Below are 13,349 nucleotides of genomic sequence, written 5' to 3'. Positions count from 1 at the left end.
AATTACTAGTTTCTATGTAACTGTTTTTATATTATTTAACTTTCTTTTTTATTCAAGAAAATGTTTTTAATTTATTTATCTTATTTTATTTTATAATTTTTTTTTTTTAAAGTACCTTATCTTCACCATACCTGATTGTCCAAATTAGACATAATAATTTGTTAATTCCACGACTGCATATATCGGTTGATATCGGTATCGGTTGATATCGGTATCGGTAATTAAAGAGTTGGACAATATCGGAATATCGGATATCGGCAAAAAGCCATTATCGGACATCCCTAATTATAAATACATTTCTTTTTATATCACACTGTAAGGAATAGAGATTGAAATTATCTGATTCATGTAGGATTATCATTAGTGGATAATAATTTGAAATAATAAATGTCTTTAAAAATTAACGTCTCTGTCTGAACTTTTCATTTCAGTTCAGTTTCAGTTTATTTGGAACATGCATACAATACAATGTAATTCATCACATATTTCCAGTTGTTTCATTACAGCACGTCCGAAAAGGAGTGGGAAGAAGATTATTTTATTTAATCCTACCCCTTTTCATACCAATAGCATCCTATTTCCTTGTTCTCTGTAACATAACAGTGAACAAATAAATAATAAACAAATAATATACCACAGTAAGTAAACAAATATTAAATACATAAATTATCTTTGTCTCAATAAAACTAAATAAAAAATAAAAAAACAGTTAACTAAGGTTTCTTGAATTATGTGCTATGATATGCAAAGGTGAAACCTAAAGATAACTTTGTCCGTATAAATCCACTCTCTAATGTTAATTATGTGCATTATTATTAAATTATGTCATAAAACTACTGTAGTTATTTGTTGTACATTTCATTATATTGTATTTATAAAAATTGTGTCATTTAAAAGTTAGTTTTTCTTATTAAAAAAAATGTTACATTATAAATGTGTGCTGTTTTTGTGAGGGCTAAGCACCAATTATATTGATTTCAATTAATTTCAATGGGCAACAATAATTTGAGATAAAAGTGTTTTGAGTTAAGAGCTCTCTCACAGAACCAATTAAGCTTATGAGTTGAAGTACTACTGTCTGTTTCTTTCTTATATTACCTCATCCTGGTTCTCAAATGTTGGCGCTGTGGTAGAATGCATAAATGTAAGCTTTGCATGTTTGCAAGGGGATGTAGGTCGTGTTACACATTCTTAATTTGATACAACCTTCTTAACGGATTTTGAAAGCAAAATATATTTTATATATATGATATATCTGCGATGAGGTGGCGACTTGTCCAGGGTGTACCCCGCCTTCCGCCCGATTGTAGCTGAGATAGGCTCCAGCGCCCCCTGCGACCCCAAAAGGGAATAAGCGGTAGAAAATGGATGGATGGATGGAATATATTTTATATTTACTTTTTATCAATCAATCAATCAATCTTTATTTATATAGCCCTAAATCACAAGTGTCTCAAAGGGCTGCACAAGCCACAACGACATCCTCGGTACAAAGCCCACATATACGACAACATATTATGTTGTCGTATTTTCGGATTTAAATGAAAGAAAAAAATATTCAAATCTTTATAAAAGCCCAGGCCATGATCATGTGACCCCTTTAGTTTAATAGCATGACGGGCCACATGAAAGACCTTAATCTATGCTAATATAATTTTATTGTGCAGACCTTGCTTTGAATTCAGAGGGACATTTTATGAATACATATTTGATGGTTCTCTCATACTTTGAGAATGCTTTAGTGAGTGAGCTCAGCATTCAAAGCCATGTTTACATACCAGATACACTGTATCAGAGATACCTGACATGGTTTGGTGATAGCATTCACTCATGAAAAGACATTTTGTAAATATTGTCGGTGTTTCATACTTCTTTTTGGCTTGAGACGCAATGGCTGCAGATTCTTGGTGGTAAAAAAAACAAAAAAAACACGGGTTACAGATGGCCATCGCTCCATTATGCCAGCCTCTGATCTGCTAAGCAAGCTGCCATTTTCAGCTTGGAACAAAATTATTTCAGTCAACATCTGCTTTTGGGAGCATACTCAGTGATTACTGATCCATTCATCATTGGACCCTCAAAAACCCTAAATGTGGTCAAACTGGACCAAACTTAGGCGAGAATCTTAGGAAGTTCCCCAACTTTTTAAACGTTTTCCTTGTTCGCATAGTGTTTCTTTCTAACTCAGTGCCAAGCAAAAAAATTAAGGAATTTAGGGAGGAAAGGGAAGAAAATGCTGAACGTTGCACCGGTAGGATAAGAATAAAAACACAGTTTGTTATTCTTACTGCTGACTGGACAGGAAAGAGTAACAACACACACAGCTGTATGGTAATGCTGTGTCAGCAAAGCAGAACAGAACCAAAGTAGGACAGGGGGGTTGTTATTGTGAAAAAGTGAGCTAATATTCAATACTTTATTCATGTTTTACACTAATGAGTATCCATATAATGTTCATTGGAGATTAGACATGTAGTTTATAAATACATGGATGCTGAAAAGATTGGTTTAGAACGGTGCATAAACTATTTTTGGTAAAATATTGTTTGCCTGGATGAATGAAAACATTTATGCAAAGTGAATGTTTGCCATGAGCCATGAGATGGTGGTCACAACTTTCTAACCGCTGATAATCATTGATTTTTGGAGCGCTACTACACTGGCCGCAGGCTGTGTGTCTGGTTTGTGTGTCCCTACTCACAGATCTATGCTTTGGATCTACGCAATCATGTAGGCACGTTTAGTTATTGTACCTCCACCGCCAGTTCTCCGAGGCTCTCCAGAAGATAATCCGTTGCAGCTGAGACTTCCTGAACTACCCTGGGATCCGACTTTACGTCTTTCTGTAAGGATGACAGAGAGCATAGAGTAAATATACAATAACGTAATCAAAGATAAACAATATCATAAGAATATATCTAATGCTAAAATAAAGTTATTTATTCTATTCTGTTCATTTTGGGTTTTTTTACAAATAAAAAAATATTACTCTGAAACATGCATTTTGTTAAAGGGGAACATTATCACCAGACCTATGTAAGCGTCAATATATACCTTGATGTTGCAGAAAAAAGACCATGTATTTTTTTAACCGATTTCCGAACTCTAAATGGGTGAATTTTGGCGAATTAAACGCCTTTCTAGACGTCACATCAGGAAGCAATCCGCCATTTTCTCAAACACCAAGTCAAATCAGCTCTGTTATTTTACGTTTTTTCGACTGTTTTCCGTACCTTGGAGACATCATGCCTCGTCGGTGTGTTGTCGGAGGGTGTAACAACACAAACAGGGACGGATTCAAGTTGCACCAGTGGCCCAAAGATGCGAAAGTGGCAAGAAATTGGACGTTTGTTCCGCACACTTTACCGACGAAAGCTATGCTACGACAGAGATGGCAAGAATGTGTGGATATCCTGCGACACTCAAAGCAGATGCATTTCCAACGATAAAGTCAAAGAAATCTGCCGCCAGACCCCCATTGAATCTGCCGGAGTGTGTGAGCTATGCAGGGACAAAGGACCTCGGTAGCACGGCAAGCAATGGCGGCAGTTTGTTCCCGCAGACGAGCGAGCTAAACCCCCTGGATGTCTTGGCTCACACCGTCCCTTATGCCACCGAAGATGATCAAGAGAAGAATATCGACCCTAGCTTCCCTGGCCTGCTGACATGAGGGTATGTCTACAGAATATATTAATTGATGAAAATTGGGCTGTCTGCACTCTCAAAGTGCATCTTGTTGCCAAATGTATTTCATATGCTGTAAACCTAGTTCATAGTTGTTAGTTTCCTTTAATGCCAAACAAACACATACCAATCGTTGGTTAGAAGGCGATCGCCGATTTCGTCCTCGCTTTCTCCCGTGTCGCTGGCTGTCGTTTTCGTCGGTTTCGCTTGCATACGGTTCAAACCGATACGGCTCAATAGCTTCAGTTTCTTCTTCAATTTTGTTTTCGCTACCTGCCTCCACACTACAACCATCCGTTTCAATACATGCGTAATCTGTTGAATCGCTTAAGCCGCTGAAATCCGAGTCTGAATCCGAGCTAATGTCGCTATAGCTTGCTGTTCTATGCGCCATGTTTGTTTGTGTTGGCATCACTATGTGACGTCACAGGAAAATGGACGCTGGATTTTAACGATGGTTAAAATCAGGCACTTTGAAGCTTTTTTTTTTAGGGATATTGCGTGATGGGTAAAATTTTGAAAAAAACTTCGAAAAATATACTAAGCCACTGGGAACTGATTTTAATGGTTTTAACCCTTCTGAAATTGTGATAATGTTCCCCTTTAAATTCAGGTTTGAGTCAAATAGTATAAAAATGTAATTAAAAAAGGGACAAAATAAATGATCTGAAATTGGTAAGTCATTAAATGTTGTTTTTTATTCACAATTGTGAGAATTTGACCAAAGATATCTTTGGTTATATAAAAACCTGTTTGCTACAATAATTCAGTACAATAATACATTTCCACTGTGGAAGCCAAACAATAGAAAACATTCACTAAGTTCACAAATGATTACATGGGGGAGAAAAGAAGGAAGCTGTAAAAAAAAAAAAAACTAAAATTAAAAATACATGTCCCAAGCCTCTTGTGTGTTTTGTGTCATTTTGCTGGGAGGACAACGTGTCTGTTCTCGTATCTCACACTCAGCTGCTAAAATGTCTCAAGCACAATAAAACACAGGTGTTGCGGGTTTCAAAAAGAACAATGGAGAAGCAGAGAAATGCTTCAACTTTCTATTCTACTAACACACATCCTTGTTTTGTTTTGGCCTTTCCAATAACACCAACACACATCAACACGGACTAACCAAAAGGGGGGGAAAGATGGAGTTATATAAAAAAATAACCATGATTTTTTTTTTCCCCAAATTGGATGCATAGTTGTCATTAAACATGTTTACTGTCCTTGCTCCTTCGTGGTTTTTTTTTTTAAAGTCTTTAAACATCAGTTGTACAGAACATTTTGTTCACCTCTGTGTGTCCAACACCCGTATGACTCACTTGTCTGTCACGAGTATGGAGGGGAAGAGGGCAGCTTTATTGGGAGAAACAAATGTAGGGGAAAGGTGACAATTTATTTCCTGTTTTATTGTATCCAGTAAAGGCTGCTTTAAGATGAAGCAGTAAAAGGTTGCACAAACAAAAATCTCCAGCCACTCATTTTCTATTGCTTATCTTTTTAATGATGAATATTGTCACTGTGAGTAGTGTCCATGTAAAACTAAAATGACCAATGCTTTTTTTTTAAAGCATAAAACATGTGCATTCATTGTCTTTGTCTATAAAGTAAGTTAGACTCAATAATCTGAAGATCAAACTGTTGCATAATTTTCTTGATAGACACACTTACTCGAATGGGCTTGAGGAAGTCCAAGTTCGACAGGAAGTGGCTTTGGGCCTTGTTCAGCCAGTCCTTGGACGACTTGCAGATAATCTCTTGCGTCAGGCGAGATACATTGCGGTCAGCAATATGGACAAACTCCTCCAGAGGTGTTGCGTTACACAAGTCTCTGAGATGGAAGCCAAAACCCTTAGTCAGAACCTGGACACATAGAGGGAGAAGTAGACCGTGGTTATTAGTTTCATTACACGTGAAATAGGACTGTGAAGAACCATCCCTGCTACAGTCTACTATCTATGGTAGACTTGGACCGAAACATTTTGCTGGACGATATCGATATTGTCCCACAAATTTTTGGCAATGAACGATAGTATTTTTAGAAATATTTTGTGACAAAATTAAGCACTAATGTAATCATAATAGGGCTGCAACTAACGATTAATTTGATAATCGATTAATCTGTCGATTATTACTTCGATTAATTGATTAATAATCGGATAAAAGAGACAAACTACATTTTTATCCTTTCCAGTATTTTATTACAAAAAACAGCATACTGGCACCATACTTATTTTGATTATTGTTTCTCAGCTGTTTGTACATGTTGCAGTTTAAACATAAAGGTTTATAAAAAATAAATAAATAAAATAAAATAAAAAAGATATATTAAAGGGGAACATTATCACTAGACCTATGTAAGCGTCAATATATACCTTGATGTTGCAGAAAAAGACCTTTTTTTTTTTAACCGATTTCCGAACTCTAAATGGGTGAATTTTGGCGAATTAAACGCCTTTCTATTATTCGCTCTCGGAGCGATGACGTCACAACGTGACGTTACATCGGGAAGCAATCCGCCATTTTCTCACTTTCGTCGGTGTGTTGTCGGAGGGTGTAACAACACGAACAGGGACGGATTTAAGTTGCACCAGTGGCCCAAAGATGCGAAAGTGGCAAGAAATTGGATGAAATGTGTTCAAAATACGAGGCTGTGGGGAAAGCCGACGAAATGGTCAGTCGTTTGTTCCGCACACTTTACCGACGAAAGCTATGCTACGACAGAGATGGCAAGAATGTGTGGATATCCTGCGACACTCAAAGCAGATGCTGACATCAACTCCAAAACTGGACAGATCAGCTTTCAGGAAAAGAGAGCGGATGAGGGTATGTCTACAGAATATATTAATTGATGAAAACTTTATTCATTACTCGCGGTTTTACGTAAATTATTATACATAAACTGTGTTTACCAATAATTTGGCTTAAAAACATTTATTTTTTTCAATCATTCGAGTACATTCGGGTAGTCTTGTGTAATGCAGTATTTTGTGTCTATTTAGGTATGGTTAATCTGAGTGCTGAAATCGTGGAAAAATATATGTTCTTAGCGCGCCTGAAATGGGCTGTCTGCACTCTCAAAGTGCATGTTGTTGCCAAATGTATTTCATATGCTGTAAATCTAGTTCATAGTTGTTAGTTTCCTTTAATGCCAAACAAACACATACCAATCGTTGGTTAGAAGGCGATCGCCGAATTCGTCCTCGCTTTCTCCCGTGTCGCTGGCTGTCGTGTCGTTTTCGTCGGTTTCGCTTGCATACGGTTCAAACCGATATGGCTCAATAGCTTCAGTTTCTTCTTCAATTTCGTTTTCGCTACCTGCCTCCACACTACAACCATCCGTTTCAATACATGCGTAATCTGTTGAATCGCTTAAGCCGCTGAAATCCGAGTCTGAATCCGAGCTAATGTCGCTATACCTTGCTGTTCTATCCGCCATGTTTGTTTGTGTTGGCATCACTGTGTGACGTCACAGGAAAATGGACGGGTGTATATAACGATGGTTAAAATCAGGCACTTTGAGGCTTTTTTTAGGGATATTGCGTGATGGGTAAAATTTTGAAAAAAACTTCGAAAAATAAAATAAGTCACTGGGAACTGATTTTTAATGGTTTTAACCCTTCTGAAATTGTGATAATGTTCCCCCTTTGAAAAAAAAAAAAAAAAAAAAAAATTGCCTCTGCGCATGCGCATAGCATAGATCCAACGAATCGATGAGTAAATTAATCGCAAACTATTTTTAGAATCGATTTTAATCGAATAGTTGTTGCAGCCCTAAGTCATAATATATAATAATTTACATTTCTCATGAGTTATTTTTTGTAACTGGAAGGTAATGACTTAATTATCCTCAATAAGTAAAAAAACGAGAATAAAATGAACTCTTCATCTCTTTTAGCAAAAATTGGACATCATAGAAGTGCACTTTTTCTCAAGTTACAAAACCTGGGTCAGTTTTTTTTTTTTTTTTTGCTCGTACTTTCCAACAAATGAGGCATACTTGCTTGTGCTTGGCTCATTTTGCTCCCTCATTTGAAGCTGAATATTCCCGCCCCGAGCATTTGGCTTTGCAAAAGGGATGTGAATCTTACAACAACTCATGATTCAATTCGATTCCAATGTTTTGGGGTTAAATCAGAATCGATTCTTGGTTCAACACAGTTCTCTATTTAAAGGGATTATTGCTACATATTATTCGTTATGGTAAATGGTACAGAACAGCAACAAACAAACTCAACAGGTGTAGATGTTCCTTTGTCCCACTGACAATCAAAGCACTTAACAACAGAAAACTATTGTAATAACCGGATGCAATTATAAGGGGTGCAATATTGGGATAGTGCAATACGGGAGGTGTGCAATATGGGGGGAGTGTAATGTGTGATCTCATAACTAACTGATATACCTGCGCAGTGTTCACTGTCGTCACTGTATTGTCATATGAACTGTATGTATGTATGTATGTACCGTATTTTTCGGAGTATAAGTCGCACCGGAGTATAAGTCGCACCTGCCATAAATGCATAATAAAAAAGGAAAAAAACATATATAAGTCGCACTGGAGCCCGGCTAAACTATGAAAAAAAAACTGCGACTAATAGTCCGAAAAATACGGTATATATGTATGTATGTAAAAGGCTGTGTCTTGATGTCCAAGACAAATTTCTCCTCGGAGACAATAAAGCTAATTATTATTATTATTATAATAAAAATAACACATTTTGTATGTACTGTAAACCCAAGCATTATTATTAACTGGCAAGTCATTTGCGCTTACTGAAGAGAAATGGTCGTAATCATAACAACTAGGGATGTCCGATAATGGCTTTTTGCCGATATCCGATATTCCGATATTGTCCAACTCTTTAATTACCGATACCGATATCAACCGATATATACAGTCGTGGAATTAACACATTATTATGCCTAATTTGGACAACCAGGTATGGTGAAGATAAGGTACTTTAAAAAAATAAAAAATAAAATAAGATAAATAAATTAAAAACATTTTCTTGAATAAAAAAAGAAAGTAAAACAATATAAAAACAGTTACATAGAAACTAGTAATTAATGAAAATTAGTAAAATTAACTGTTAAAGGTTAGTACTATTAGTGGACCAGCAGCACGCACAAGCACACATGATTGTGCGTGCTGCTGGTCCACTAATAGTACTAATAGTACTAACTAATAGTACGGACTGTATCCCTGTATTGACATATATTTATATTTAATGTAGGAACCAGAATATTAATACCAGAAAGAAACAACCCTTTTGTGTGAATGAGTGTGAATGAGTGTAAATGGGGGAGGGAGTTTTTTTGGGTTGGTGCACTAATTGTAAGTATATCTTGTGTTTTTTATGTTGATTTAATTTAAAAAAACAAAACAAAAACAGACAAACAAAAAAAAAAAACGATACCGATAATAAAAAAAATGATACCGATAATTTCGGATATTACATTTTAAAGCATTTATCGGCAAAAAAAAAAAAAAGAAAGGAAAAAACAAAGAAAATATTGACACTTACTAACAAAGCCGACGAAAGGCTTAATATGATGTCCGATAATATCGGCAGGCCGATATTATCGGACATCTCTAATAACAACCCTTATACATGTTCAGCACGGAATTGCATCTAATCGCTGCAAAACAATTACCAATATAGCGAGCAAGTCTCTTTCCTTGAATAATGTTCCTGCCAGGTTAAATGAAGTGCATCCTCACTGATCAATAAACGTCTGCGTAGCAGCGGTGGGTGGAGAGGAGTCACATCACAGCTCTGTGTCTGCATTTAAGGAGGCACAGGGGGAGGGGACTGCAGGAAACGGAGCGGTCATGTGACTTTCGCTCTCTGCTATTATGTGACTTACTGGCAGCTGTTGTTGACGTGGGTGTAAGCTGGTTGGCCAGAGAAATTAGGATGATTTTAATGGGAGAGGAGAAGCGTGTGTGTGAAGATGATTCTCCAATGCAGTGTCATGTATATAAAATTAATAATGACATTTAAATATCTGTACAATTTTATTCAATCAGAATAAAATAATTTGTGTCCACAATGGGTTTTTTTTCTCGTATAAAGGCCTTAGTCTGTTTCGAGTTTAGGTCACTGGATTTATGCATTAGCACCGAGGAGCAGTGAGGACAAGGATTTATGGCTTTACGCTACAGTATGTTTAATTCAGGTATGGTTCACTTTGGACAACAAATAGCCACTGTTTTGTGTTGGGCTTTGACATTTTGGTAATAGCAAGTGTGATAGTCTACCTTTTCCAGATTGACGTCAGCCTCTACGATCTGCTTCAGCGCGTGACGGGGAAGCGAGGCGTTGTGATGCAAGAAGTGGGAGAGGGTTTCGTTATCTTTCAAAAAGTCCTTCAGCTTGAAACCTAGAAGCAAAAAGACAAGAACAATGTATAGTAAGCATAAACACCCTACTTTTGATACAAAGGAGGGACAGAGAAGTACAAACAGTGGTCATTTCAAAACAAAGCAGTGGATGACAGAACTGAACATTTCAGCAATGTAAGCATTTTGAAACACCTCGTATGTTATTATGCATACTATGATATTGCCTATGACATAACACTACAAACTACAGTATAATCAGGGACTCAACGGTACCAATTTTCAGTAATGCTGTGAGTGTTCATGTGGTAAAAAAGGCTAAATTGCCTAATGTATATATTTTGTTTACATTTAACAGTGAGCTGATAATGATAATTATGCTGTCCACTTGTTTTCTCACATTTCTGAGTCTCCTTTGCAAGTATCATATAGTAGACTTTGCATGTAGTGGCAATTCCAAGACCTTAGTTAGATGACAGTAGTGTATGGACTACAGTGCGTTAAGATGAGTCTCGTGTTTTGTTGCTCCCTAAAAAGGTGTTGTACTGTAAGGATGGTAATTATTACACACCAGCTGTTTGATTGTAACGAGCATCTTAGTTGTAGTTTTCGTGACCAAATTTGGAGGTGTTTAAATTGCCATGTAAAATCGCTAATGCTAATCTGTAGCATGTCTACGGCAAATCCAATGTAAGTAAGCATCGAGCTAGTGCATTTTGAAGAGTGGAGCCTTACTGTACGCGCGATACTAGTGTTGGATGTGGGATGTTACGTGCAACAAAGGTTTGATTTTACGTGAATCGATACCGGGTAGTAGCAACACAATTTAGTCTGCGCTTGTAAAAGTGCCGAATTCGGTACCCATCCCTAAGTACTTGTCTGTTTTGCAACTCTGGGTGACTTTCAGTTCCTGTTCTAAATTTCAAGGATGTCAAAACATTCCTCTAAACATCCTAACTCAAATCTGTGATTGCACACACACATTGAGCTCCTCCGCTTCGGTTGAGGTTACTTAGGGCTGTTCCGCTTTGCTCTACATGCAGCCAAATAGTTTCTTCCTGTCTGACGCACACACATAAAACAAGAGTTTTGACGCACACCAAGTGAACATCCCGAGGGAGGAAGCAAGAGAGAACTACATGGTATGTCTGCATGAGCACAGTGTGTTTTAAATCGTGCACCAGTGTCTATGTGTGACCTGAACTCTCCTGAGGTGACTCTCCATGGAGTGCTAATAGGGTCTAATCAGCGTCCCTGCAGAACACAAAGGCCCCCATTGGCACATGGCATACAAAGACCCTTGAGGACACAGCAACATAGATGTTAAAACCTCATTAAAATGAAGGGTTGTGCAGTCAGCCAAGAATGCAAGAGTCCATTCCAGGTCGTTCTTTTATCTAATCTGCGCAAGAGTGTCTAAGTGGTTGAAATTCTGTGCGTTATCAGGATCAGAATTTTTCTTGAGCCCAACTCAAGCTTGAAGACTGAAAATTGCAAGGGCCGAGCTCTGTATTAACATTGACACAGCTGGATTGTCACGACCAAAACTGGTCCATAAACAGGCTGCTATTATTGTGAACCACAAACTGCCAATTTTATAACCTAACAACTCGAAGAGTAGTGAAATCAATTACCGGTACACTAGTTTCAGGTTGGACCATTTTGAGCTTCTGCTAAAAGAGGCCTGTTCTGAAAATGCAAACGTTGCAATGACTTTTTCTTTGAATCAATGAAGGTTGGCAAATAATCCTTGTTGGAGGTCTGCACTCTAATAAGTGCCATTCCGGTTATATGCTAAATATGGCCATTCCCACTCTCCCTTTATTTTCAGAATCACATGAGCTGCTCAATTGTTAGCAGACACGTGAGCGTGTCCCCTCTTTGATCCAAACTCTAATGCCGATAGTCTGCAGTAGAGCCGTGTGTGCTTTCTCCATCCAGCTTTAAACAGCTCCTTTTTCCAGATCAATTCATTCCTTCACGGCGGTCAAAGATCGCCTCACACTGTGCATTTAGTAATCAATTATGATTACATGTACAGAACATGCAAGGGTTCCAGTTAGAATGTCCACAAAATAAAAAACAGGACAATATCAACAGTAATCCCGCTTTACACAAATATATCACTATTTTGACAAAAATGTGATTTTCTATTAATGTACAACAATTGTCCTTTTGAGGGTATGCTTTGCCTGGCAGAGCTATTGCATGAGGGATGTTTTGTAATTCTGGACAAAAAGAACAGATGATTTTCAAAAACAACAAGAACCTCTGTTGTTCTGTTTAGTTGCATAATGACCAAACTCCACTTCAGGGTCTAATGTGCAAACAAGATTACATTGTACCCATTTTTTTCAAATTGGAAATTAATTGAACTGATGGCATGTGCATTGGAGGCTTATTTCTGTTGCAAAGCGACACAAATAGAACACGCTCTTGCTTGTTTATTAATCAATTTAGTTATGACATTACTACTGTTTTTTGCTCTTGTGCCACATTCTTACTTGTTTGTGTTGGATTAGTAGTGTGGTTTATTTGAGCCAATTATGTTTGTTTTTAAATCTTGTTTCGGCTGCTCATTGTGCTATTCATACGCATCTACAATGGGTTCTAAAACCAAATTGATTACTTTTTCTTCACGATTTGTCTTTCAACAAGCATTCAATGGTTCTACAGAACTGCAGACTGGGAAGCGCACTCATTCCTAAATTTGAAACGGTCTGCACCAAGTCTGCCCAGTAAAGTCGGCAACAGGACGTTATTTTAGAAACACAACCTTTCTCTGCAGCCGAGGTCATGTCAATGGATCTTTTTTCTCACTCTCTTACAAAATGTTGCCCAACAATTCAAAATGTCTGAACGGTGTGCTCTCAAGTACGCCCTCAGAGCCAGGAAGCGGCAACATTCCAGTTGGGACAATGTGCAGATTGGTGTACCGATTATACAATCATTTTCAGTGTGGTAAATATGCAAGATTTCTGCCTTGCACCTCTGCTGGCACACAATGTGAGAGATAAGGAAGTGCAACACCCAATGACTTCTGGGAGTTGGAGGGGCCCCCCCAGGCTGCCAGACAGCGATAACATGCATCTAAAAGCTTCGGTCCTGAAGCACGTTTATTTGTGCCAAGTTGGACAGCCAGTTAACATCTCAATGTCCTCCAATAATTATTGTATTTTAGTGAAGTCATTACAAAAGGTAAATGTTGTAGGCTATTAGGAGCTAGCAGCTACACAACAGCTAAGCACACAATAGCACACAAGCTAGACATACCTAATAACTGTCCTTAAAGGGGAACATTATCACCAGACCTATGTAA

General features: G+C 37.6%; 1 protein-coding gene across 1 annotated transcript in view; it reads right to left on the bottom strand.

Moving 5' to 3' along the window:
* The window catches only part of LOC133570122 (phospholipid-transporting ATPase ABCA1-like), a 76,417-nt gene that overhangs the window by 44,894 nt on the left and 18,174 nt on the right, over nt 1-13,349 (bottom strand). The window contains exons 6-8 of the mRNA XM_061922811.2: nt 9,950-10,071; nt 5,356-5,547; nt 2,754-2,843 (exon numbers count right to left, since the gene is read on the bottom strand). Coding sequence (XP_061778795.2) covers nt 2,754-2,843; nt 5,356-5,547; nt 9,950-10,071 — 404 coding nt within the window. The remainder of the gene's footprint in view (nt 1-2,753; nt 2,844-5,355; nt 5,548-9,949; nt 10,072-13,349) is intronic.

This window comes from Nerophis lumbriciformis, linkage group LG27 (genome assembly GCF_033978685.3).
Source record: "Nerophis lumbriciformis linkage group LG27, RoL_Nlum_v2.1, whole genome shotgun sequence".
NCBI classification, from domain to species: Eukaryota; Metazoa; Chordata; class Actinopteri; order Syngnathiformes; family Syngnathidae; genus Nerophis; species Nerophis lumbriciformis.
Note: the sequence above shows the minus strand (reverse complement) of the source record. Positions and strands in the feature narration are given on the sequence as shown.